The following is a 27,668-nucleotide window of genomic DNA, read 5'->3' as shown; positions in this document are numbered from 1 at the left end:
AGAAACTAGAGGACCAAGAAAACTTTTATATAGTCCATAAGAGTCAGCACAGAACATAGTGAAGGATGGAGACTAGATCTGGAGTAAAACATTATCATACCATGAACAAAATGACTTGAGGCATAAAATGTCTGGTTTATTAGTATGAATAAATCTAAAAAAATGGAACAAGTGGCAAAAAAAATTAAAAGCATATTTTTCAATAAAGTCCTACAAATGTCTTATTAAAAGCTATCCCAGAGTTCTCTGTTGCACTAAATGGCACAATGCTTTAATCCAACTGTAACTGGGTTCACTTCCGATTTCATACATGAAGAATGAAATCAAACCATGTCCCTTCAGTGACATTCAACCTTGTATTTTTTTTAAGGTAGCATCATAAAAACAAGGCCTCAAAAATTGGGTAAAAACTCATTTCTGTACTTCTCCATGGAAATCTTTAGGAAAAGGCAAAAGATTTATGTAATCTGAAACCAGAGTATCAACCTTGTATTTTTACCAAGAATCTGTGTTAAACTTTTTCAAAATAGCATTTCAAATCACAAAGCCTGAGTGGGAAATTTTTCACTTGACTTAGGCTGAAGGTCATTGTAACTCAATAAATGGATAAACTTAGATGAGGAAAACCAATCAACTAGACACATAGGGATCCAAAGGCTCCCCAATTCCTATTCTAGGACTGTATGGTCATTCTCTTTGGACAGGCCTACTTATGTTTTATTTTTGTACCATCTCTCTGAATGTTGGTATGTGTTTTAACAACCTGTTTCACTTTCTGCACTGGATAGTAGTGCTAAAGAGAAGAAAATGATGGGGAAGGAAAGAGTTGTAGTGTGTATAGCCACAGTCAAATCCTATTTGTGGAAACCTTTATTGTGTACTTCAGTGATTCTTGAATATTTCAAAAGTCCAGTCCTACTGTCCAGCACTTAAGGAAGAAAGGTCTAATGTCACTGCATGGGGGTTGAAGTAGGTGCCAAAAGAAAAGCAGTTCCCACCACCTCCAAGGAGCAGGAGCTGTTGCTCTTCAGGAAGCAGGATGCTGGTATGATTGTGTAACATTAATGGCCATGGCACACATGTTGTGTCAATTTGATACTCAGAGCTCAACCCTGTAGTCAAATCAATTACAGTCACCCCAGGAATTGAGGAGGAATGAATCCAAACCCCACCAACCAGTAGAAGCTTCCCGTTGAGCACATGAGCTGTGTGTGAATACCTTGGAGTAATGGGGGGCTGGATGACTATTGATTCCCACAGGAATCCACAAGAAATTGGTTTTAAAAAGAGTACAGAGCTCAGTGGCTCCTCAGAAGCACCCAGACCTCCAGCAATAAGGGCTCCCCCTTGCCAGCTGCAGGCACTATGTGAATGCCGACCTTCAGGTGCTTCCCCCTTCACTGGGATACTGACCCAGGCCATTGTCCCCATATGTAGGAAATGCCAGTCACTTAGAACAGGTTCCACCACACTTCGACCCCCATACACAAACAAATACTTCTGATTCTTACAGGACACTTCTGTTGTTGAATGCCGCCAACATGACAACATGGAATCTTCTGGGCCAGCCTTTGTTACTGTTACATTTAGGTCCCCAGTGCTATTATCCTCACTCTTACAGACACCAAGTTGTAGAATCCCCAAGGCTGGAGTTACTGGGGACAGTCTCCCTCCCAGAACCAGAACCTGAGTATCTGAAAGTCTTGTCATGGTGTGATAAAGGCGCCCATCCCACTGGGCTCCAGTCTCACAACTGCGTATTTGGTTGCCTTTCCATTCAAAGTCACAATGTCTTGACAGCAAGTGAAACTTGCTCACTCGGCAATGCCGCCCCTCTTGTTCTCCAAATCCTCCTGCACTAAGTATAATGCTTGGGCTCAAAAGGACAGAAGCGTGCCCATATCTCCTAAGGTTTGGGCCCTGGTTGTCACTGGTGACTACACTGGCAGGCAAGACTCCTGATGGAGAATCAGGATCTACTCGAGGAAACGCCTCTGAGGGTGGAAACACCAGAGTTTGGGTGAGAGCATCTCCTCTAGAAGCGGCCAAAATGAAATAGTGGGCGCACTTCAGATGCCACTCCTCAAACTCATCAAAAGGTTCAAGATTTTCCACTCGCTGGCATTCTTCTGGGGGGAGAAAGCAGCGATAGAATTTATTCATGTCCATGGCACTGCAGGCAGTCCAGCCAGCCTGAAGGAAGCGATGCTGCTGGGCCTGCACGTCGGGAAAGCGGTCCAGGCCATGAAGGGGAGAATTAAGCTGCCGAAAATGCTGCTGCATGAACTGGCCAAACGCATCGTGCGGTCTCATCTGCTCGTAGATTACGAAAAGGGCATCAGGAAAACGTTGGGCTGCCCAGGCGATGAGGGCCGCGGCCTCGTCCGGGTCGAGGTAGGTCAGCACTGCCTCTGCTAGGAGCAGAGTGGGCGCGGCTGCGTGGAGGCCCGCGGCGGCCAGGGCCTGATCCAATCGCGGGAGCTGTCGCAGGTCCAGGCCCAGGAGGCGGTAGTCCAAAGTCTCAAAGCACAGTGCTGACGCGGGGTCCCCGTTCTGGAAAGGCCCAGTTAACGCGCACAGTTCCGGCGTATCTCGAATCCTTTCCGCTTTGCGCCGGGCCACGTCCGGAAAGTCTACCTCCCAGACTGCAGCCTCGGCCAGGCGGCCCTCACTTTTCAGGCGAAAATACAGAGAATCGGAGCCAGCTCCCAACGACACTATCTGTGCCCGAGGCGCGCCGGGGGCCGCGCACGTCCATTGCAGGAAGGCGCGCACGCAGTGCCCCACGGCGCGTGCGCGGACGTAGTAGCCGCGGTGGATGAGCGGCGCGCGGCGTGCGGTCCCTGGAACGAGCAACGCTGCAAAGGGGTCGTGCACGTACCCGTGCGTGGCCAGGGAACTCTTGCTGAGGGCGCTGCTGTCGTTAGTGCTCTGTACTGCCCCCGCCCGACGCTCGCGGCTCCGCGGGCCCATGGCCAAGAAGAGGGTAAGGAGCAGCGCTCCGTCACGGTGGTGAGCTGCTCTTTCGTTCTGTTAATACCCACTGCGGGGACTTCTGTCCGGAGAGAGCTTTTCCGTGACTCCCCTTCCGCGTGTGTGCGCGTCACTTCCGTGAAGAACGCACCGCACCAATCAGAATTGAGGAGGGTGTCGCTTGTGCTAAAATTCGACTGTCTGATTTTTTTACGGATTTTCTGCGTCTGCATTTTTGGGGAAGGCTTACCGCTGTGGCTTATTGTAGGCATGTGGACTGTGTCCGGAAAGCGCTTTTCTACAAGCCTTTACGTCTGAGGGGGAAATTTAGCTAAGTCCTCATAGCTGTCTCAACTGTTGACAAGAATCTTTAAGGGGTGAGTCTGTGAGGACTGACAACCAGACCTCCTTGGTTGGCAGGGTCAGCATTGAGTAATTTGGTAGGGGCACAGCAGGGTTAGAACCTCTGACCTTGGGGGGCACGGAGAAGGGGTCGTTTCTCAGATGCTAACTACTAGTACTTACTAATTTATGTAATGCTTTAATAGTTTAAAAACAGATCCCATTTAAATCTGAAAACAAGTCAGTGAGGCCAGGCGCAAAATGAAAAATTTTTTACAGAGGTTGTGATTCATCTAATAAATGTTTCCCCACAGACATATACTGTTAATTCACCTGTATTCCCGGCTCTGTGCAAAGCTGACAATAAGTAAGCCACTCAGCCTCTGTTTCTCAGTTATAAAGGTTTTTTTTTTGTTTTTAATGTTTATTTACTTTTGAGAGAGACAGAGGCAGAGCGTGAGCAGGGGAGGGGCAGAGAGAAGGAGACACACAGTCTGGAACAGGCGTCAGGCTCTTAGCGGCCAGCACAGAGCCTGATGCGGGGCTCGAACCCGTGGACAGTGATCATGACTTGAGCCGAGTAGGGCGCCCAACCGACTAAGCCACCTAAGCGCCCCTCTGTTCTCAGTTATAAAATTACATTCCCCTCCACTTCTGAAAGTCTCTGATTCTAGGGTGGTGTTGAATATATCCACAGAAGAGGGAATCACAGAAGAGAGGTGATTATTCTCTCTGAAATGGTCTGAGACTTGTTCGGTGTATAAAATAACCATGGAAGGAGTGCCTGGGTGGCCTAGTCGGTTGAGTGTCGGACTTAGGCTCGGGTCCTGATCTCATGGTTCATGGGTTCCATCCCCGCTTCAGGCGGAGCCTAGAGCCTGCTTCGGATTCTGTGTCTCCCTCTCTTTCTGCCCCTCCCCTGCTCGCGCTCGCTCTCTCAAAAATAAATAAACATTAAAAATTAAAAAAAAAAAAAAAACCATCGAGTTTCTAAGTTGGGTGTTTGGAAGTCATCACCAGTAGGAAACTGCTTCCAGAGATATTTGGGAGATTTATAATTTCTTAATTGGGATTTGGTGACTGACTGCAGGGGCTGAGGGGAGAAGGAAATCAGGATTACTGTCACTATGGTGACCTTGAAGCAATGTGGCAGAATGATTAAGAGCAAGAGTTTAGGAGTTCAGCTGATTTGGATTTGGATACTGGAACTCAGAAGTTTGAGTCAGGATAAAGGTTCGGTCATTGAAAAGTGTCTTTCGATCTGGTGTTGAAGAGCTTCTAATGACTTTAGGGAGAGCAATTTCTGTGGAGGAGAAAGGGCAGAGTTTATGTTTCAGTGAATGGTAGATAAGTAAATGGAGGCAGCCAGTCTATATTATGCTTTCAAGGACCTTAGCTTAGAATTTAAGGAAAGACAAGGCAGTAAAGAGGGATATGGGATGAAAGAACGGTTTTGTTTGCCTGTTTCTTAGGTGGAAGCAAATAATGTACCTGCGTGTTGGTTCCCTGACGGAAATTAGCCAGTGGAGAGAGAGGTTGGAGGAACAGAAAAGTGAGATTAACTAGTGGAGTAATGACTTGAAATAGCTTGGAGGGAATGGGATTTAGGGCACAGATTGATGTTGAGGACAGAAGAATGAATCCTTTATCTCTGACTTATGAGAGAAGAAAGTGCACAGATACAGATAAGTATAGGTGTAGGTGAAGGCAGAGAGAGATAGAGGGAATCCATACCTAATGGCTTCTGTTACCTCTCTAAAGCTGGCAGCTGGGTTGTTAGTTCAGTGTGAGGGATTGGCAGGGGGGGGGGGGGGTGTTGCTTCAAGTGTTTGGAATTGCCTCTGATGGCAATGGGAGCTCCCCTGAGCTTGCTCGGCTGTGGGAGCCTCATCTCTAAAATAAGAAGAGTAGGGGCGCTCAGTCGGTTAAGCGGCCCACTTAGGTTCAGGTCATGATCTCACGGTCCGTGAGTTCGAGCCCCGCGTCGGGCTCTGTGCTGACAGCTCGGAGCCTGGAGCCTGTTTCAGATTCTGTGTCTCCCTCTCTCTGACCCTCCCCCGTTCACGCTCTGTCTCCCTCTGTCTCAAAAATAAATAAACGTTAAAAAAATTTTTTTTTAATTAAAATAAAATAAGAAGAGTAAGTGCTGCTTTCTGAGTTGTCTCAGATTTGATTGACGGCCAAAGAGAAAAAAAAAAAGAAAGAATTGTGGGACTTTAAAATATGTATACAGTACTGTAGAAGTATATTATTATAAGTTAGTAAAATATATGTGATATGTTAGAAATAGTACTTTTTTGATAAAGAACAGATCAAGAAAAGTGATTCAGGAAAAAAGACAATGCAGCCAAATTTGTGATTTGGGTACCTTACAATTGTTTTCCGGTTATTTTTTAATCTGTTTATTCTCATGTAAAATGAGGATGATAATATCTCACGGATTATTGTGAGGATTAAGTAAAATAACCACCTAAGAAACTTAGCAGAGTGTTTGGCTCATGATAAGTACTTAATAAATAGTAACAAATGTCTTTATTATTATGACTTCCCTTTTTTTTTTATTTTTTATTTTTTTGGTGTGAAAAATATTCTCTGGGAGACAGGAGACTTGGTTCTGATCTTGGTAACTTGATGAAATGTAATACAAATGTAGAAAGATCTTAACTCAATGTGTTGCCTTTTGGCTACTCACTCCCATTCCAGCTTCTTCTGGCCCATGCCACACCTAGCCCAGAAAGGTAGAATGTGACAGGGCATGGTATTGTTGACGGCAGTATCTTAGGCATGGATCAGTGAAACAGGTTTTTTATTTTATTTTTTTAAGTTTATTTTTTTTAGTAATCCCTATCCCCAATGTGGGGCTTAAATTCACAACCCCAAAATCAAGAGTTTCATGCTTTTCAGACTGAGCCAGCCAAGCACCTGAAAACAACAATATTTTCAGTGTGTAAAGATTGTGCTTTTTGGTGGCTTTCACATTTCCTCAGGTTAACATTGTAGCCAGTGGGTCAGTAAATTTACAATGAGTTAAAGCTCAATCTGGAGGGTGGCTTGAATGTAGCACAAAATAAAATCAGGGTCCTAGAGCCAATCCTAGAGGATTGACCAGTCAATAAAATCAATCCTAGAGGATTAAAAATGTATATGAAAGGCTAGCCACCTGTCAGATTATCAGCCCTCTGTGAAAAATGTCCTAAGTGCTTTTTTAGGTTGTTGTTCTGTTGTCTAAACATAAAAGTTCTTCCCTCTCACAATTCATAATAATAAAATTGTTTTGCAAGTTTTAAAAATTATTTAATTATTTTATAATTACTTAAAATTAATTTATTAACTATTTAATTTTTTAAATTATAGTAAGTAAACTATCTAATTTGTTATTCAAATTTTTCATTTATTAAAATTATTTTAGAAAGCAATCAAGTATTAACATGCTTGTTGTGAAACCTTCAAATTGAACAAAACTGTGTATGGTAAATAAAAGTGAAATTGTCTCCCTTGACGTTTGCCATTTCCAACCCACTTTCTTAAGACTTCTATGTATCCTTTCCACCCAGGTATATGTATGGTTTATCTCCCTCTCTGTTTTTATATTATTTTTGCTTCCCTCCCCTTATGTTCATCTGTTTTGTATCTTAAATTCCACTTAAGAGTGAAATAATATGATATTTGTCTTTCTCTGACTTACTTCACTTAGCATAATACACTGTAGTTCTATCCATGTTGTTGTAAATGGCAAGATTTCATTCTTTTTGATCACCAAGTAATATTCCATTGTGTGTGTGTGTGTGTGTGTGTGTGTACACACACTACATCTTCTTTATCCATCAGTCGATGGACATTTGGGCTCTTTCCATACTTTGGCTATTGTTTATTGACCATTTTAATATTGTGGTAACTTCTTTTTTTTTTAATTTTTTTTTAATATTTATTTATTTTTGAGACAGAGAGAAGCAGAGCATGAATGGGGGAGGGTCAGAGAGAGAGGGAGACACAGAATCTGAAACAGGCTCCAGGCTCTGAGCTGTCAGCACAGAGCGTGACGCGGGACTCGAACTCATGGACCACGAGATCATGACCTGAGCTGAAGTCGATCGCTTAACCGACTGAGCCACCCAGGCGCCCCTTGTGGTAACTTATTTAACGCCTCTCAGTATCAACTTGATTTGTAATGTGGCAAATTTATTTTGCAAGGTTATTGGGAAAATTAAAAGTAATAGTAAAAACACTTGCTACTTACCTGGTAGGGTCTGAATGGAAACTATTCGTCTTATCAATATCATCATCATTAAGATGTGAGAACCCAGAGGGTCAGGGTGTCTATTCTGAAAATCACTAAATTTCATTTGAAATTTTAATTTATAAGCCACCTTCAGAGATGAAGGGAAATGAAGATTTATTTATCATCTACAATGTGCTAAGCATTGTCCTAGGTGCTAGGGAGGTAAAATAAGCTATAGGCCTGTTTCTTCTGAAGTTCATAATCTGGTGAGAAAGAAAGACAAGTAAGTCAGTGATTGAGATACAGTGTGACAAAGTGCTGATTTAAAGGTAGTCACTGGATTATATGGGACAGTAGTAGAGGGAAAGTAGATTATTAATCCTTAGAGCTACTCTGCATTTGTATCCCATTTTTACAAATAAGAAAACTGAAACTAAGTAATGAAGGCCATACAGCTACTAGATGGCAGAACTATAAGAATTAATCTAGGTACATGTGACTCCAGTTCCTCTGCTCTTCCTTTTATGTTATGTTATTTTTAAGAGAGAGACAGCATGAGTGAGGAAGTGGCAAGGAGAGAGAGAGAGAGAAAGAGGAGGGGGGGAGAGAGAGAGAATGAATGAGAATATCCCAAGTAGGCTCCTCACTGTCAGCACAGAGCCCAATGCAGGGCTCAAACTCAGGAAACCATGAGATCATGACCTGAGCTGAAACCAAGAGTTGGATGCTTAACCAACTGAGCCACCCAGTTGCCCCTCTTCCTTTATATTTTTTAAGCAGCTCAAAAACATAAACTTTTACCCAAAATAGGCTTTATAAATTTCTACTTTTAGAAGTAGTTTCATAGAAAGTTCTAATAGGTAAGGAATACTCAATACCTTACTAAATTCCTTTATTTTTTAATTTTTTTATTTTGAGAGAGAGAGCAAGCAGGAAAGGGGCAGAGAGAAGGAGAGAGAATCCCAGGCAGGCTCTGCACCATCAGCGTGGAGCCCAAACCTATGAACTGTGAGATCATGACCCAAACCAAAATCAAGAGTCTGACGCCTAACTGACCGAGCCACCCAGGCACCCCACCTTAGTAAATTTCAGATTTTAATTCACCTCTACCAGTTTGAGGCATTTTCTTATTTCTAGTTCAGATTGTTAGTTTGCTTAAATTAGCATTGAAGGGGTTTTCATCTTTTTAAAAAAATTTTTTTAATGTTTATTTCATTTTTGAGAGAGAGAGAGGCAGAGCACAAGCAAGGGAGGGGCAGAGAGAGAGAGAGAGAGAGAGACAGAATTTGAAGCAGACTCCAGGCTCTGAGCTGTCAGCACAGAACCTGATGTGGAGCTCAGACCCACCAACTGCAAGATCATGACCTGAACTGAAGTTGGACACTTAACTGACTGAGCCACCCACGCACCCCGGGGTTTTCATCTTTTAAGGAATAAAGTGGCAAAATTCTGTTTCTTTGCTTTTATGTCAACACCTGAAAATGTTCACATTTGTTTACATAGGTGAAGCTGAGTCCAGAGCTACATATACAGTTTATCTTATCAAAATGTATGGACATAAAACAATCTGAAGGAATTCAAGACCACAGAACTTACAAAAGTACATTGTACTGTTTATAACAAGAACGAGAGTATTTGGAGAAAGATCTTTTTCTACTACGCCATGATGGAAGCAGAAGAACACCAGCAGCCATGGAAGACAGCTTTTTATTCAGAATTACCTAAAGTGGTGAGAATTCAGCCACAGAATTCTGGAGTGGTTACTAATTATACGGACATCTGTGTTGTTGTTGTTGTTGTTGTTGTTGTTTTCACAAAGAGAAGTAAATTTTATAGGTAGAATTTAAACTTTGTAAACTATAAGAGTCATGTAGCTACATCTGGTAGGTAGTTTACCTGGTACAGAATACAAACATCAAGTACCTGGTATGATGCTATGAATCTAGTTGATACTTGAGAAGTTTTTACTGATTGTATTCTCTTGTTTTTAGGAACTTCATGCCCACTTGAATGGATCCATTAGTTCTAATACCATGAAGAAATTGATAGCCAAGAAGCCAGATCTTAAAATCCACGATCAGATGACTATGATTGACAAGGGAAAGAAAAGAACTTTAGAAGAGTGAGTTTGGGGAGGTTGTGGACATACTTCCTTTTTTTCTCTTTTATTGTTTTGAGATTGTAAATAGTATGTAAGAATCCAGATTTTTGTAGTTTAGAAATGTGTAGCCATTTGGTATGGAGGGTATAACTTGACATACAGAATTTTTTTCCAGCTGTCAGACTCTTGACAGTATTTTTAGTGATTTAAGTTGTTTGTAAAGTTGTACTATATTGAAATATTCTTTCTTTCTTTTTTTAAAGCTTATTTATTTTGAGAGAGAGAGAGCGGGGGAGGAGCAGAGAGAGAGAGAGAGAGACAGAGAATCCCAAGCAGGCTCCACATGATGGGGGCTCAGTCTCATGAACCATGAGATCATAACCTGAGCCGAAATCAAGAGTCAGACACTTAACTGACCGAGCCACTCAGGTGCCCCTGGAATATTCTTTAAACTTAAAAATATAGGCTTATTGACTTGTCTCCCTGTTTGCTGTTATCAGCAGAGGGTAGGAGGTGTGGCGAAGGGAAGCTACTGTTGCCCGCTTAAAAATAATGATTATCCTTCCAGATCAGTATAATTTTTGAAAAACTTAGTCTGTAATTCTTTTTTTTTTTTTTTTTTTTTTAACGTTTATTTATTTTTGAGACAGAGACAGAGCATGAACGGGGGAGGGGCAGAGAGAGAGGGAGACACAGAATCAGAAGCAGGCTCCAGGCTCTGAGCCATTGGCCCAGAGCCTGACGCGGGGCTCGAACTCACGGACTATGAGATCGTGACCTGAGCTGAAGTCGGACGCTTAACCGACTGAGCCACCCAGGCCCTGTAATTCTTTATAGATGTATAATTAGTATTAGCCTAAAATATATTAATTCAACGTAATGGGTTTGTCTTGAGTGACGAGTTTTTGATGATTAGAGTATGTTAAAACTTTTCATGTTGCAGATGTTTCCAGATGTTTCACATTATTCATCAGCTTACTACTAGCCCTGAAGATATTCTAATGGTGAGAAATGAAGCAATTTTTAGAGTGGTTTAAAAACTATTAAGTAATTTGTGCACTTCTGGTGTTACTTGCTTTGATCAAGAATCAAATGAGAAATGCTTTCTGCTTTTTTATGGCAACTGTTTTCAAAACCAACATCTGACATTTGCCAAGAACTAATATCAAAAGACTACATTCATTGAAAAAGATAAAAGAACCAAGATCATCATTTTCTGTTACATACAGGATAAAATGGAGGATAAGATCCTGTCCTGTTTTCCATATATTACTTACCATATGAAATATTTGACCATATCTGGCCATTTTCTTGATAAGGCTTTATCTGTATTGCTTGAGATACTTTTAACTGCCTAGGTGCGCAGTATAGACAGTAAAGTTCAAGAAGTACTTAGAGATTGAATGACTGATTAATCCCTAGGGAAAGTGTGCCTTCCCTCTGGGGATGAAGGACTAGAGGACACCATTGTGTTCTCTTATCTGAAGCTCTGTGATATTAGAGCCTGATACAGAAGACTGGCTTTTGTATCATTGTCTGACCAGGATGGCATTTTAAAATGTACTCTTTGTAAATGGAGAAAAGTAAATCCTACCAGTGTTCTTAACCATTAGAAAAAAAATTGCAGATTAAGAAGTATAACCTGTGTTTTTGGAGAACTAACTTCTGACTGGTCAAGAAAGAATTTTCCTTGGCTGGCTGAGACTGCTCCTCATGATAACTATAAGTAATCATCTTTTGAAGGAGAGTTAACTCTAAAAGTTTAGCTCAACAGAAGTTGATTGAGTGTCCGCAATGTTCTAGGCACTCTGCGAAAGACTGGGGGGTATGAAGATAGAACCATGGACATGGTTCCTGCCCGTGAGGAATTTATATTTAGGTTGGAGAGACAGACCCATAAGTAGATAAATCCAATATAAAGAGGTAAGCTGTGTGTTAGAGATATACACAGGGATTTATAGGAACCCAAAGGAGCATTGTCTGATCAGCCACTCAATAGCATTGAATACTGCTGGGAATGTTTCACTTTCTGTTGTTGATTGTAACAGAGCAAAACTCATGAAATTTTGGATTTGAAGAGTTTAATATTCTGGCTATAATAATCCCATGCTCATTATTTAATTCCTTTCAAAGTTGTTAAAAAGCTTTCTTAAAATGAGATAAGGCCAAAGGATACAAAAATACAGATTTGAAGGGGTACATGCACCCCAGTGTTTTTGGCAACTTTATCAACAATAGCCAAACTATAGAAAGAGCCCAAATGTCCATCGACTGATGAATGGATTAAAGAAGATATGGTATATATACACAATGGAATATTTCACAGCCATCAAAAAAAAAATGAAATCTTGCCATTTGCAACAATGTGGATGGAGGTAGAGAATATTATGCTAAGCGAAATAAGTCAGAGAAAAACAAATACCATATGATTTCATTCATGTGTGCAAATTAAGAAACAAAACAGGTGAACATATGGAGGGAAAAAGGAAAAAAAAGAGAGAGGGAAACTAACCTTAACTTTTAGAAATAGAGAACAAACTGAGTATTGATGAAGGGAGGGAGGTGGGGGGTGGGTTAGGTGGGGAATGGGTACTAAGGAGTGCACTTGTTATGATGAGCACTGGGTGTTGTATGTAAGTGATAAATCACTGAATTCTCCTGAAACCAATATTGCACTGTATGTTAACTAGAATTTAAATAAAATTTGAAATGAAAAAAAAAAGCAAGGTGAGGAATTAAGATTCTATGATTTGATTTAGTGGTACTAGAATGAATAACTTTAGGTGGTTCTGAAGGAGGACGCCAAGAGTGAAATTAGTAACATTTACATATAATAAATGAACGCTGTACGGGAGTATGTGGAGAGATTGTTTGTAAATGTGGGATCAAGTGTGTGGGATCACTTAATAGTCCAGGCAAGGTAACCTGGGTGTAATCTCAAAGAGAAAAAGGATTGGAACGTGATTGATGTGCCAGACACTACATCCAAGACTACTTTCTGAGGTAGGTATTTTTACTGTTCCCTTTTTGCAGGTGGAAAAAAAATCAAAAAACAAAAAAAAAACCCTGAGGCTTAAGTAGGTTAAAGGTAACTTGTTCAAGGTCACTCACAGAATAAGTGGAGGAATTGACTGGTTCCAGAGCCTGTGTTCTTTTTTTTTTTTTTTTTTTAATGTTTTAATGTTTATTTTTGAGAGAGAGAGAGAGAGACAGAGCGTCAGCGGGAGAGGGGCAGAGAGAGAGGGAGACACAGAACTCCAAGGGGGCTCCAGGCTCCGCACTGTCAGTACAGAGCCCGACGCAGGGCTCGAACTCACAAACTGAGATCAGGACCTGAGCTAAAGTCAGATGCTTAACCGACTAAGCCGCCCAGGTGCACCTAGAACCCGTATTCTTTCTCATTCAAGAGATGCAGTCTTACACCATCCTTAGAGTAAGCAGAAACTTAACTGTGTTGTGTCGTATCTGAAGAAGGAGCTTGAAAAGAGTTGTCCTCAGTACCTGTTGCTGCATGGAGCAGAAAGGCCTGAATCTGGCAGACACAGTTGTGGACTCCAGGGAAGTACTATTGAACATGAATAGGGATGATTCCACAGGCCTCAACATGGCCTAGATAAATCATTTCATTGCTCTCATTCTGTGCTTGTCAGTGTCCTTCTGTTTTAGTTAGTTTCACAGGTACCTCAAGAAACCAAGAAAGAGTACTTGGGTAGTAGATGTGGTCTCGTCAGTCAGTGAGGACCACCACTTCATACCCTCACCTCCACCCTCATTGTCAATGCATACATTAGCAAGTAGGCTTCTGCATTAGCTACATGTGAGCTGGGATAGAGTGGGTTGGCCTCTGTGGGTCTGTTCAGTTCTGGAGCCACTGACAAGATGCAAGCTCCTTGGTCTGTGTAGATGAGGCCCACATTCTGGTAGTGGCATTGGCAGCAACATGGAGTTTTGGGGGCAGCAGTGCCATGGGGTCCAGTACCTGTGATGATCATACAGAAGCTACAGGGTCATGCTTAGGGGTGGAAGAAACAGTGGTATCTTGCTTGGTCTAGGAGTGTCACCTGATTTTGAATGCTTTTTGAGGCTGATTTTCCAGACATGCTGAATCTGAGCTTTGTATATTTATATTATAATAAATTCCTTTTTGGCTTTAAATACACACGCGCAAAACCAGATGAAGCCCAGACCTTGGATCACAGTGAATCTACCAAAGTAGTGCCACCTTGTTAGGCGCTGTCTACATAATCAGCCAACCTTTATTCCTTTGCCAGGACACTGCCCTTGCATGCCTATGTGCTTGTAGTTGAAGCGGGTTAAGATTAGGGTACCAACTGCAAGGACTAACTAGAGCTGGTTGTCACAGCATTTCCAACCTGGTCCTTTTTTCTTCTAGATTTGGTATTTTTAGGATTGATGGCAGAGAAGGAAAAAATGAGTTTATCCTTTTGATATCATTTGCCCTGGTCATTTAACCATTTTTGGATTGTTGAAATTTGTGCTAACGTGGATACCATTTTACTCATATTTATCACCCATTTTCTTTGCCAAAGAGAAATTTTTCTTAGTACTTTTGGGGCAGATTTAACCCTGCCTGAAGAAATTCTTGAAAAGTACAACTTATTCCTAAATAACTTGAATAAGAACATTAAGCCATGGCTTTAAATGGTGAGTCAGTAATACCTAATAGTTTTAGCCACTTCTTTCTTTTTTTTAATGTTTATTTTTGAGAGAGAGAAAGAGAGCGCAAACAGGGAAGGGGAAGAGAGAGAGAGAGGGAGACACAGAATCCGAAGTAGGCTCCAGGCTCTGAGCTGTGTCAGCTCAGAGCCTGACACAGAGCTCTAACTCATGAACCACAAGATCATGAAATGAGGCAAAGTTGGATGCTCAACTGACTGAGCCACCCAGGTGCCCTGCCATTTATTTACATATGTACCTCCCTAGTACTATGCACTCATAGGTAGTTTTAGTTTTGCCTTATTTCTCTGTTTTATCAACTGCTGTTGTGAACACTAGGAAATGGAGAAATGCTAAAGAGGAAAGAGCAGAAAGGTGTGCATGATGTGTATATTTGGATTTAATGTGAGAATGAGTGCTGTGAGGGGAGCTGTTGGAAGTGTTACAGTTCGGTCAGTCTCCCGCAAGGGTATGACAAAGCAGGTCATCTTGACTGCATGAGAGACTTCCAACATTTTTTGCAAATCAAGTTTAATGCATGTGATAAAGCTGTAGCATGTGTTGGGACATTACACCAACGTTTTTGTTGGGACCCTTACACTAACGTTATCAATATTGTGTCCATTGCCTTAATTGTCAGGTGACAAAAGATGTCATTAAAGAATTTGCAAATGATGGTGTCAAGTACCTGGAACTAAGGAGCACACCCAGAAGAGAAGATGCTACAGGTAGAATTTAATTGCTTCTTGGCAAATGTACTTTTTTTTTCCTGCATGCTTTGATGATTCAAGTGTTTATAAGTTTGGGAATATGAAGCATTTACTTTTACACTGTTAAGGAGTTAACAGTCCAAATCTTATGATGTACATTATTAATGAGTGAGGTATTAAGTTAAAATCAGATCAGGGATTATCTGTTTAAGGGAAATAAGAAAACCTGCAAAAAATTTGTTCTTATTTGTTTTTCTCACTCTGAGAAAAGGATACTTGCTCCTTATAGTTACATTGTTTTAAAGAGAGGCTAAAAAAAAAAAAAAAAAAAAAGAGAGAGAGGCTAATTCTCAGTCCTTGCATCAAGGGCACTTGAGACAGTGCCACTTGAGTCGATGCAGACTCATGTTTTATGACAGTCCCAGAAATGAAGATTTTTCAGTCACTTCTCAGACACTGATAGGCCAGGAGCAAGCAGCAATAAGGTGGTAAAACCTCTTTTCATGGAGATGAGTGGATCTGAATGTGGTGTGGTCTGAATTCCTGGGACCCTCTTTTCATAAGGACAACATTGAGAGGTATTATGTAGTGTCATTGGGTCCCTTGTAATATGTTGTGTGTGACCTGAAAATGCCCTGTCAGGTCATCTTGTGCCCTGACATGTGTAGCCCAATCACTCAGAGGGTAAACATTTTAAAACTACATAATGTAAATATTGAGGTGCGACAAGCAGAAAATTCTTACCTTGCATTTTTAAATTGCAGGATCAGTTCCAAGTTATGATGGTGAGGATAGTGGAAGGGAAGGAGAGAAGAAACCTGCCACTTATAGAGCTAGTTTGCTCTTTGAATGGAGATTCAAAACGGGATGTTAGCCTAAAATACAATAGTGGGGAATGGGTAAATAAGGGTTAATGGAATATTAGACAAGCATTAAAAATATTTGCAAGGATACTTTAAAGACTTGGGCCTAAGCTCAGAATAGTGTTAAACAACTGAACTGGATACACATATACCTAGTAGCATCTCATCTATTAAAAAAAAACATGTATGTATACTTAGAAAAACAAAGACAGTGGTTATCTCTGAGTGGTGGGATTACAGGTTAACTCTTACTTTTTTTCTTTATAATTTTCTGTGCTTTATTAGAGATTTTCTGGGGTGTCTGTGTGGCTCAGTCAGTTGGGCGTCTGACTCTTGATATTTCCCCAGGCCATGATCTCAGATCTCAGGGTCGTAAGAACGAGCCCCTCATTGAGCCCTGCAGTGGGCTCTGCACTGACAACATGGAGCCTACTTGGGACTCTCTCTGTCCCTCTCTCTCTGCCCCTCTCAACAATAAATAAACTTAAAAAAATTTATTAGTGGGGCGCCTAGGTGGCTCAGTCGGTTAAGCGTCCGACTTCAGCTCAGGTCACAATCTCGCGGTCCACGAGTTCGAGCCCGGCGTCGGGCTCTGGGCTGATGGCTCAGAGCCTGGAGCCTCCTTCCGATTCTGTGTTTCCCTCTCTCTCTGCCCCTCCCCCGTTCATGCTGTGTCTCTCTCTGTCTCAAAAATAAATAAACGTTAAAAAAAAATTAAAAAAAATTTATTAGAGATTTTTCATCAAAAATAAGTATTTTATGATTGGGGTATGAGAATATTTTAGAGGAAGTTGTTCTGGAGAGTGTTCTTTCAGAGCCCCTCAGAAGAGGAGGGCTTTTGCACCCAAAACTGGAAGAACTGCTCTAGTGCCTAGACTGGAAACATCGAGCCTGACCAGGATTGAGGTGAGAGCCCAAGAGGGGATTTTTTTCTGGACCAGCAGGAAAACATTCTGCTAATAGAGAAAAATGGTTTTGTTATTTTAAGGACAGGCCTTTAGAAAGGGCTTGTTTTTGTGTTTGTAGAACAGCACTTCAAATTTTCATAGCAATTTGTGAGAGTAGTTGTTTGTTTATTTAAAAAAAATTTTTTTTTTTTTAATTTTTAAGAGAGAGAGAAAGTAGGGGAGGGGCAGAGAGAGAGAGAACCCCAAGCAGGCTCCACACCAACAGTGCTGAGCTTGATGCTGGACTCACACCCACGAAACTGTGAGATCATGACCTGAGCTGAAACCAAGAGGTGGATGCTTAACTGACTGAGCCACCCAGGTGCCCCTGTTTAAATTTTTTTTAAGTAGCTCCATGCCCAACATGGGGCTTGAACTCATGACCCTCAGATCAAGAGTCTCATGCTCTACCCACTAAGCCAGCCAGGTGCCTCTGTGAGAGTAGTTTTATGTCTGTTGAATCTAAGAAAATTTTTATTTAATTTTAACATTTATTTATTTTTATTCTAAGAAAATTTTTAAAGGGCTTTATTTTGTATGTCTTTTTTTTTTTTTTTTTTTCATTTCAGTTTTTTTAGTACTTCATTTAAAAAATTTTTATTAAGGATCGTCGCCTGGGCGGCTCAGTCGGTTAAGCGTCCAACTCCTGGTTTCCGCTCGGGTCATGATCTCACGGTGTGTGGGTTTGAGCCCTGCATCAGCCTCCACACTGGCAGTGCAGAGGCTGCTTGGGATTCTCTATTTCCGTCTCTCTTTCCCCCTCCCCTACTCTGGCTCTCTCTCTCTCTCAAAATAAATAAACATTTAAAAAGCATAATTAGTATTTACAAAAAAAAGTACCTGTAAGGGCCATGTTTTAACTCATCTTTAATCATACCCTGTCACAACATAAAGTAAAAATGTAATTATTCTTAGAGGGATGCTAATGTTGAAGGATGAAATAGTTGATGATCTCTTTACAAATATTTTCTTTATGTCCTCTCCAGGAATGACTAAAAAGACTTATGTGGAATCTGTACTTGAGGGTATTAAACAGTCCAAACAAGAAAACATAGACATTGATGTTAGGTAAGCAGCACTGTACCTTAGTGGTCACTGTTTTAAAAACTAGAATGTGAAAATGTTGTTATTTTGATCATGAGTGTAACAGAATTTTATATATCAAACGGTAACTGATTTTACCTTAGAAAAAAAGAGTCAAGAACTCTATTGCTCAAAGTTGAGAATGCAACTCTAATTTATTCATGTGGCAGTAAAATTCTGAGTACTGTTGCTCTAGAGAAGTATGGCTTCCTATTGCCTCCACTAAAATCAGAATTCTTATTGTGGCCAATAAGGTCCCATGTGATCCGGTTGCCTCTCTTCAACAGCCTTATCTGGACCACTGGTTATTACATGCTGGTTTGCTGTCTGTTCCTCAGATAGACCAAGACTATCCCACCTCAACACCTTTGTACTAGAACACACTTCTGCCATATCCTTGCATGGCTGGCTTTTCATTATTCACTTCTCCATTTGTTTGTCACTTGCTCAGAGGGGCATTCCTTGACCACATTATCTAAAGTGCCCCCCAAATCCTCTAGTAACCCCATTTATTTCCTTTCTGGCATTCTTCTTAACAGGACCAGAAATTATCTTGTTTTATTTGTATATGTGCTGCTGAAGCAAGCACTGTCTTGTTTTATTTGTACATATATACCCACTAGAGTGTAAATTCATGACGGTAGGAATCTTTTCTTTTGATTCTCCACTACCCCTCCAGTACTTAGAACAGAGGTGACATAATCAGGGCTCCATAAATCCTTGAAGGAAGAAAGCTACCTGTATAGTTTCTGGCTACAAAATCTCTCCAAATTAACCTTAACTAGACTAACACCATCCCCTCCCCTCCAAAAAAAGCAGGTAAAAGACAAGAGAATTCAGAAAAGAAGACTTACAAATGGCCAGTAAATGTATAGGGAACTGTTTAATCTCACTAATCAGACAGTTTTAAAAAGAAATATTACAATGCCATTTCAGTAGGCCCTCCCCAAAAAGGGTAATAACCAATTGTGAACTTACACACTGCTAGTGAGCATATGTAATAAATAAAACTTCTTTAAAGAGCAATATGTATTCAGATGTATAAAAATCTTTCCCTCTGACCCAGTATCCCACTTCTAGAGATGTTTTCCTAAGGAAATAAATTGATTTATATGTAAGATTCTTTATTATAGTGTTATTTATAACAAAAAGTGGAAAAATTCCTTAAACATTCAGCAATCAGAAGACAGTTATATTTTGTTATGTTCATATGATTTATGTTGTTTTCTAACATTATTTAATGGCAGGAGAAATCGTTAAGTTAAAAAAAAAAGACTGCATTTTATATATAGTTGACCCAAATTTTGTAAATAAATAAATGCTGGGGGAATTTATTTTTGTATGTGTGTAAAAAATTGATAAATCAATAAATGCTGGAGGAAAATTATGCAATATTAACAGGGGTTCTTTGGGTGTTAGATGCAAGCTAACATACGAAGAATGCATTTGTATCAGCTGTTGAATATGTGTTAGAATTAGAATATTACTATTTTTGTAACACTTAATGAAATAATGGATCTAAGCTTCCTGATGAAGGAACATGCCACCATCTATGAAATACTCTTGCCAAAAAATTGAATCTGATCAATCCTGTAGACTAGATTTAATTTTCAATTTATAGGAAATATAAGAGACGGGAGAACAGGTTAGCAACACAGGAATTCATTCAGCAAAATACATATTGTGGGAAGCTTTATAGGACAAAGCACCTGGTTTCTTCAACAAATAAATTCAAAAAAAGAGGTGGTGTGTGGGGTATGGAGAAGGGGTAAGGTGGGGCGTGAAGGGATTGCCTCTAGATTAAAAGAGTCTTGGGATACATTGACCAACATAATACTTGGACTTTTGTTGAATTCTGAATCAAAAAAACTAAAAAATACATGAAAAACAACAACAACAAAAACATGAGACATTTAGAAATATGAATACTAACTAGGTGTTTGGTGCTATTTAGGAATTTATGTCTCTTGCCTTCTGGCAAAGTAAGCTGTCCTGTCAGTCAGGCTATACCTTTCCTAGTAACTAACTTTCACATGTAGCCTGCTATACCTCCCTGGCTATACTCAGAGTTGTCTTTTTTATCTGCACCATATTTGTTTTCAACTGTTTTTCTTATATTAAAGGTATTTGATAGCAATCGACAGAAGAGGTGGCCCTTCAGTGGCCAAGGAGACTGTTAAACTTGCTGAAGAGTTCTGTCTCTCTACTGAGGATACAGTTCTTGGCCTTGACCTCAGTGGAGACCCTACTGTAAGCTACTTTTCCTAAATGCATTTTATTTCTGGAAGGTAGAATCAGTTTGTGGGGTAAGGATTAGCTTGGAGCATCCTGCATTTTCCAGAGGTCCAGCAGACTCTCAGTGTGGATGAAGACCTATTCTGCCCTGGATGACCATCATGTCTGTAGCAACTGTTCTCAACGAGGACTCTGGGAAAGAATTAGGCCTCTAAAACAGAAAAAAGAAAATGATTAGCATGGCAATATGATTATTTTCTCCATTCTTCTAAAGATGCTACCCAGTATCTTTCTATATGCATAGGAGAGAAGTTAATTTATTAATTTATTACATACAATGCATGTTTAATGCTTAATTAATACTTCATTATGACTAGGGCTTAATTATCTCATAGAACCCCCAGTTGAGAGAGGCTGGCCTACAGCTTCTTGAATGTCAGATTCAAGAACAATGTCTAACCTGTGGCACTATTGACATTCTGGGCCAAATGATTCTTTGTCTTGGGAGGATGTCTGTGTATTGCAGGGTGTTTAGTAGCATCCCTGGTCTCTCTATCCACTAGATACCAGAAGCACCTTCCTAGTTGTGACAACCAGAAATGTTTCTAGATATTTCCAAATGTCCCCTGTGGTGGCAGAATTGCCTCTAACTAAAAACCATTGAACTTAGGGAGTCCCAGGAAACTGGTTCTTATGGCTTTGTCTAAACCTGGATTATTCTGCTCTTGTTTCATTCATCTATTTGGTAGAAGCTTTCTTTGCTCTAATCATCCAGGTTCCTGAATCAGGTGAGTTCTCCTCCTTAGTGCTAGATACCTAGATTTCCTTTCAGAAATAAAATTTGGTGACCTCCCTACCTAGCTTGGTTGACTGACCTCAGGTTCACGAGACTTAACATTCTTGAGGGCAGGGATTGTGTCTTTGCCAGCTTTGTATTCCCTAAGGTGTCTAGCACATTATAGGTGCTTTATGAATGAAATTTTCAAATGAATCAATCTGCCATTTTTTCTTGCCATTATTTTTATTCCTTTGTTTACTGAGACAGAGTACCCAATTCTTTAGCTTGCCTAAAATGTTAATGAATCTTTGTTTTAACTTTTATCTTCAAGGTAGGACAAGCAAAAGACTTCTTGGAACCTCTTTTAGAAGCTAAAAAAGCAGGTCTGAAGTTGGCATTGCATCTTTCAGAGGTAAATAATAGTGTAAAATTAGGCTGAGAAGGTAGATTACAATGAAAATAATAATCATTTGTAAATGGCTAAAAGTAAACCTGCCTTGGAAAAACATTTTTTTAGAGGAGGAACATAGAAATGTTTTAAAATGTAAATTATAATGGTAAAGGCATGACTTTCTTTAGTCCCTCATGTTACTGTTTTTATGTCTTTGTGGTTCCTGGGGGTGGCTGTTGACTTGCACTACAGCTGTGTTATTAAAGCAGCTTAATGACATCTTACTAGAGAAAATGCATAAATTTTCATCATCAGGCTTGTCATTGGCCAGACACTGAGAAAAGCACCAGTTCATCTCACTTGTCTTTGTAGGATAAGGGACCTGAATGTATGACATACACTAGTAAGAAAGGAAGTAACTCATCATTATTTTATAAGGCTTATCAGAAGATCAGGTGCCCTTCATTGGGCCTCAGCTCCTTGGCAACATGAGCACAATGACAGACAATGTACAGATAATGGTGGGAGAATAGTCACTTTCGTAAGCACATCCCTGTGAGGCAAAGAAGGGTGTCTACTACACTTTCCCCCATTTTACAGATGGGTTTACTTTGTACCTCAGCACTTCTACCAATTTTTCTTCCTTCCTTCCTTCCTTCCTTCCTTCCTTCCTTTCCTCCCTTCCTTTCCTCCCTTTTCTTTCTTTCTTTCTTTCTTTCTTCATACAAAAGCTGTACATAATTATTGTATACAACTTGATGAGTTTGGGGTTTATTGTCTTGAGTGCAGGAAATAATACTTAAGCTACTTATCTCACAGGTTTATTGTATTAGGTTCAGTAATATATAAAGGTTGAATAGCATCGTGATTTGAGGCAAAAATTAGAGCTTCTTGTCAATACTGATGTTTTTCATTTCTATAAGCAAAGAGTCAGTAATCTAGTGGCAGAACTTAAAATCTAGGATCTGTGTTTCCACAGTCTGATCAAAAACCTCTCTCACTCATAGGTTAGCCTCTAGCTGACCTAACTGATGTCTGATTTTTAGCTACAGGTCAATATAATGGAACAGCCAGGATGTTTTACTGTGACTGGTTATCTCTGGTTTTGGGCAACTGCATCAGAACCTTCTCATTACCTTAGTCTCTGTTGCTTTTCTTGTTTGATCCATTGGATATAAAACATTTCATTTCAAAAAAATTTTTTTTTAATAAAAAAATAAAACATTTCAACATGTTGTGGTCATTTGTATTTTAGGCTATCCAGCAGATAAAGAGCACAGCTAGACCTTTTCATGGTAGTTGGGGAATGTCTAGCTTTGTCAAAATAAAACATGCACATCTGAGCCCTAAAGTCAGAGCTCCATGACCTTAGACCAAAAAAAAAAAAGACAAAAAAAAAAAAAAAAACCCAAAAAACCAGCTTTATGTTTTAACTGCAAAAGTTAGGTGTATCTGAAGAAAATCCAAGTATAGAGAAGTGTAATGTAGAAGGAAAAAAATTAAAAATGGAAGGTCCACTTTCCCATTTCAGTTCTGCTCCCACATTGATCCTATTACTTTCTCTGAACTTTAATTTCTTCATGTTACTATTTTGTAAGATTCTTGTGAGGTTTAAAGGAGAATTTATGTGAAAAGGCGCAGAGCAGGTCTGTGTTTGTTGTTATTACCTTTGCTGTTAACTATATTATTGTCATTGAAGTGAATCTAGAAGAATATTGGGAAATGAAAGATAAAGGCAAAGAAGAGAGCTGGGAAGGTGTAAGTAGTTCAGCTTTCCAGAGTGTCAGCATTATCTTCTTTGAGAGACAGAGTAGCTGGCTGTAGAAAAAAAAGTACTTTGGAGAACCACTGGAAAGGTTATTCATTCTCTCTCTCTCTCTCTCTCTCTCTCTTTGAGATTCCAAACCAAAAAAAAGAAACACAATTACTTCTGGATCTACTTCCCGACAGAATTGGGCATGGGACATTTCTCAACTCCTCTGAGGGAGGATCGCTGGAACTGGTAGATTTTGTGAGGCAACACCAGATACCACTGGGTAAGGCTTAGGGCTTTAGGTCCTCCAGACAACACTCTGTGCCTTTGTCCCCAGCCACCAGGTTGCATGCAACCCAAATGTAGAGGAGTACTGTTCTAAATATGTAAGTGTCATTTAGAAATAAAAAGTTGCATGGTGCATGTGCTTCCTGAGCCTCATTTAAATAACAAAGTTTTACTACCTTCCATTAGAATATAAGCTCCATGAAAGCAGGGCCTTTGTCTTGTTCACTGCTACATTCCCTAGTTCCGGAAACTCAGTATTATATTGAAGGAATAAGGGTCATCTAGTATTTTTAAACGACTTTAACCAAATTAATATGTGTTATGAAAATATGTGACATTTATTTAAAAATTAAGAATTAAAGGGGCGCCTGGGTGGCTCAGTCGGTTATGCGTCCGACTTCGCCTCAGGTCATGATCTCATGGTCTGTGAGTTCGAGCCCCGCGTCGGGCTCTGTGCTGACAGCTCAGAGCCTGAAGCCTGCTTCGGATTCTGTGTCTCCCTCTCTCTCTGACCCTCCCCTGTTCATGCTCTGTCTCTCTGTGTCTCAAAAATAAATAAACATTAAAAAAAAATAAAAAATAAAAGTTAAGAATTATGGATGATTCCAAGTCCAATTTTTATATGAGTGTTGACTATTACATACTTGTTTGTCTACATCTGTATCCCTGGAGTTGCTTTTATTTAACAACAAGTATTTATGAAGTGCCTACTCTTTTCTAGTCACTGTTCAAATTGCTGGGAAGAGAGCAGTAAACAATACAGGCAAGATTTCTTTCTCAAGGAACTTATATTCTAGCATAGGTAAGAGAGGCAGTAAACAGTTACACAAGAAAATGTCAGTGTTAAGTTCTTTGAAGAAAGTTAAACAGTTTGGTATAATAGTAATGAGATAACCACTTTCAATTGGATGGTCAGGAAAGGCCTTTTCTCTAGAGGGAAAAAAAGCAGTTGGCTGAAAACTATTTTACTAACTTACCAACTTGCTAAATTTGCAAATTGATCAATTGGCAAAAACATGTGGGTGTGTGTTTTGTAATTACTGATAGAGTTTTCAGCAATTAATAAGTTTTTTTTTTTTTACTAAGGGCGTTAAAAAATTTTTTTTAATCTTTATTTATTTTGAGAGAGCAAGAGAGAGAGCGTGAGCAGGGGAGGGGCAGAGAGAGGAGACACAGAATCTGGAACAGGCTCTAGGCTTCGAGCTGTCAGCACAGAGACCAGAGCAGGGCTTGAACCCATGAACCGTAAGATCATGACCTGAGCTGAACTCGGACCCTTAATCAACTGAGCCACCCAGGCGCCCCATAAGGACATTTTTAAACATCCATAAAAGTAGAGAAAATGGAAACCACTTGCTTAGTGATCTTAGTGTGGTGGCCCAGCTCTGCACCCAGCAGAGTGAGGGAGCAAGTGGCTATCCCTTGGACTGAGTGGGAGGCTGCCTTACCCTACTCAGCAGTCACCATCAGTCAAGTCAGTGAAGTATTTCTGCTCTGGCTGGGGTAGCTGGGTACAGTGTGTCAAGGCAGGAATTTGCTAATAATAGAAGTCATTCTTTTTTTTTTTTTTTTTTTTAATGTTTATTTATTTTAGAGAGAGAGCACAAGCGGGGGTGCAGAGAGATAGGGAGACACAGAATCCGAAGCAGCCTCCAGGCTCTGAGCTGATAGCACAGAACCCGATTTGGGGCTTGAACCCACAAACTGTGAGATCATGACCTGAAGCAAAGTTGGCGCTCAACCAACAGAGCCACCCAGGCACCTCTAGGTGTCATTCTTAAGATGGACTTACTTGCAGCCGACAGTGAATAGACAGTTGTCTGAATAAAGAAGCTTAGAGATTTTCTTGAAGTTCATTTCTGCTCTTGGCTTTTTTAATGCTATAGCCCTCAAGCAGTGCTACCATTTTGTCTTAGCCTCTACTGTAAGATGAGGAAGAAGTGCAGCAACCCTTCAAAAATTCCTTCATCAGGGGTGCCTGAGTGGCTCAGTTGTGTCCAAGATTTCGGGTTACGTCATGAGCTCACAGTTTGTGAGTTTGAGCCCCACACCTGGCTCTGCGCTGACGGCATAGAGCCTTCTTGGGATTCTCTCTCTTAGTCCCTCTCTCTCTACCTGTCCCCTGGTTGCACTCTCTCTCTCTCTCTCAAAATAAATAAATAAACTTAAAAAAAAAAAAAAAGAAGAACAGTTCCTTCATCCTACTTCCCTGCTTTCTCCAAGGTGACTGACTGCCTTTTACTTTCCTCTTCCTACTCCATTTCCACATGGCTGTGGAGGGGTAGGAGTTCCCTGCCTGGTACAGTTGCTGCCGTAAGTTGCAGCATATATTTCCACACAACTACACTATTTGAACTACGAATTTTCACACATAAGGTCAATTTTGTAAACTCATGAACTACTGAAAATTAGCATACTTTGGAAAGATTTCTCATGTGTCTGCTTGATGAACACTGATGAGTGAGTCTACTAATCTGCTTTTAATAAGAGACTTTTTCCTCCTTTCATCTAGAACTCTGTTTGACCTCAAACATCAAAAGTCAGATGGTTCCGTCTTACGATCAGCATCATTTTGGATTCTGGTACAGCATTGCCCATCCTTCTGTGATCTGTGTAAGGTTATTTTTTTTGAAGTACCTTGCTCCATTTTAGTTCCAGAGGTGCATTAGGTCAGACATTCACCCCTAGCTGAATGCCTTGCATGCCTGAGGGTAGCACCCAAGTAGAAGAGTAAGAGGGGATCAGGGCAGGAGGGGCTGCAGAGGGCCAAGGGAACTCAGGTTTGGCTCTATGGGAAAGGGTCCTGGATAGTACCCAAGGGAACATAAAAAAAATACTGATGCCCAATACCATCCCTTGAGATTCTGTTTTATTTGATCTGGGGTGAGTCCTGTACACAGATACATTTTAAAAGCTTCCTAGGTGATTTTTAATATGCAGCCATGGTTGAGAGCCACTACTCTGGTGTTTTTAGTTTTTGTTTTAAAAAGGACAAATAAGCCTATTTCGTTATAGATATGCATGAACGCATTTATAGGCCTATTTAGGCTCTTAAAAGAAGCATGGTAAATATTAGGAAAATAGAGTGTAAACAAAAGTTTTTTAAAAAATTATTTTCTTGTTCGTTTTAAAACTTCTTGGTTTTGTTTTGTTTTGTTTTTTGGCAGACCGATGATAAGGGTGTTTTTGCAACACACCTTTCTCAAGAGTACCAGCTGGCTGCTGAAACATTTAATTTGACCCAGTCTCAAGTGTGGGATTTGTCTTATGAATCCATCAACTACATCTTTGCTTCTGACAGCACCAGGTCTGAACTGAGGAGGAAGTGGAATCATCTGAAACCCAGAGTGTTACATTTTTAAGCTGCAGTGAGATAAACTACTTTTGACTATGTGCTGCAACCAGGATCTTCCTGCCATATCCCACTTAGTAAACCGTCCACCGCTCCCTTTGAAGCACAGCAGCCAGCTACCATAGGTTCCATCACCAGCACCATATTTGTGGTTGGTGCTCAGTAAACATGTCTTAAACTGACTGTAGACTCTGAGGTCTTACAGAGCTTACTTACCTCTAAGCTGCTTACTGAAAGGGACTTGAAAGTGGCTGCTAACTAAACTTCCCATTCCACCAGTTCCTTTCCATTAGTGATCATAAAACTTAAGGAAAATCAAAGAAATTTCTCATCAGGAAGAATTTTGGAGTTACTAATCTAAATAAGATGAGGAGAGGGGAAAACAGATTGCCACCAAAACCTTTAAGCCTTGTAGCTTGTGGCAACAGCTCTCTGTATTTTGTTGTGCTTGTTTTAATCAGACTCCCTTCATTTAAGTATTCCCTGAAACCCCAGGCTATACTACATACCATGGATTTTTGTGAATATCCAGTAGTCAGGGTTAATCTACTTTGAATGACCCTAGTGACAGATAAAGCTAGCTTCTGAGATCTGACTTTGCCCTTCTCATGATTAATTCCCATGGAATCAAGGTAGTGGTTCTTTAAAATGTTCCTACCTTACCCTTCTCTTATTTTGACCATAATGGAGCTATGCCAGCCAGATATTTCTTGAACTCTAAGGTACTTTGGGCTTCAATCCAGCCTTTAATCTGACTTCCAGTTGTTCCAGAGTTTTGTTTCTGAAAGAGCCCCACAGTGGGTGTAGGAGAAATTTAAGGTCCTAACTAAAATATTTCCATATAACATCTGTTATCATTTAAGCACTGTGATATCAGAGAATATATGTGAAAACTTTGAGATACGCATCTCCCTGGATACTTATTTGAGTATATAGGAGTAGATTTCATTTTAGAT

The 27,668-nt window shown here is 40.2% G+C and overlaps 2 protein-coding genes and 1 pseudogene across 4 annotated transcripts; 1 reads left to right on the top strand and 2 right to left on the bottom strand.

The window, feature by feature from the left end:
* Positions 1–115: 115 nt before the first annotated feature.
* LCMT2 (leucine carboxyl methyltransferase 2) lies at positions 116–3,092 on the bottom strand. The gene has a single exon (XM_042942223.1). The coding sequence runs from the start codon at positions 2,971–2,973 to the stop codon at positions 916–918; it is 2,058 nt and encodes a 685-aa protein (XP_042798157.1). The 5' UTR covers positions 2,974–3,092; the 3' UTR covers positions 116–915.
* Positions 374–482, bottom strand: LOC122223256 (annotated as a pseudogene).
* ADAL (adenosine deaminase like) lies at positions 2,883–26,761 on the top strand. Of its 3 annotated transcripts, none has more exons than XM_042942228.1 (11): positions 2,883–3,012; positions 9,038–9,263; positions 9,526–9,656; positions 10,579–10,639; positions 14,953–15,040; positions 17,819–17,900; positions 20,039–20,165; positions 21,260–21,340; positions 23,217–23,355; positions 25,873–25,973; positions 26,528–26,761. In XM_042942228.1, exons 2-11 carry the CDS (start codon positions 9,198–9,200, stop codon positions 26,720–26,722), a joined length of 1,071 nt encoding a protein of 356 aa, XP_042798162.1. In that variant the 5' UTR covers positions 2,883–3,012; positions 9,038–9,197; the 3' UTR covers positions 26,723–26,761. The 3 variants fall into 3 exon arrangements, with proteins under 3 accessions (XP_042798162.1, XP_042798161.1, XP_042798163.1); XM_042942227.1 differs by lacking the exon at positions 2,883–3,012 and adding an exon at positions 3,161–3,350; XM_042942229.1 differs by lacking the exon at positions 2,883–3,012 and adding an exon at positions 7,418–7,443.
* Positions 26,762–27,668: the final 907 nt, after the last annotated feature.

The sequence above is a fragment of the Panthera leo genome, chromosome B3 (genome assembly GCF_018350215.1).
Source record: "Panthera leo isolate Ple1 chromosome B3, P.leo_Ple1_pat1.1, whole genome shotgun sequence".
NCBI classification, from domain to species: domain Eukaryota; kingdom Metazoa; phylum Chordata; class Mammalia; order Carnivora; family Felidae; genus Panthera; species Panthera leo.
Note: the sequence above shows the minus strand (reverse complement) of the source record. Positions and strands in the feature narration are given on the sequence as shown.

What these genes read in the sequence shown, in the direction of transcription:
- LCMT2 (XM_042942223.1), bottom strand. Translation starts at nt 2,973, where the DNA reads ATGGGCCCGCGGAGCCGCGAGCGTCGGGCGGGGGCAGTACAGAGCACT.
- ADAL (XM_042942228.1), top strand. Translation starts at nt 9,198, where the DNA reads ATGATGGAAGCAGAAGAACACCAGCAGCCATGGAAGACAGCTTTTTAT. An exon ending in CAGAAGAGAAGATGCTACAG is followed by an intron (nt 15,041 to 17,818) that starts GTAGAATTTAAT and finishes TGTCCTCTCCAG; the next exon opens with GAATGACTAAAAAGACTTAT. An exon ending in TGGCATTGCATCTTTCAGAG is followed by an intron (nt 21,341 to 23,216) that starts GTAAATAATAGT and finishes TCTCTCTTTGAG; the next exon opens with ATTCCAAACCAAAAAAAAGA.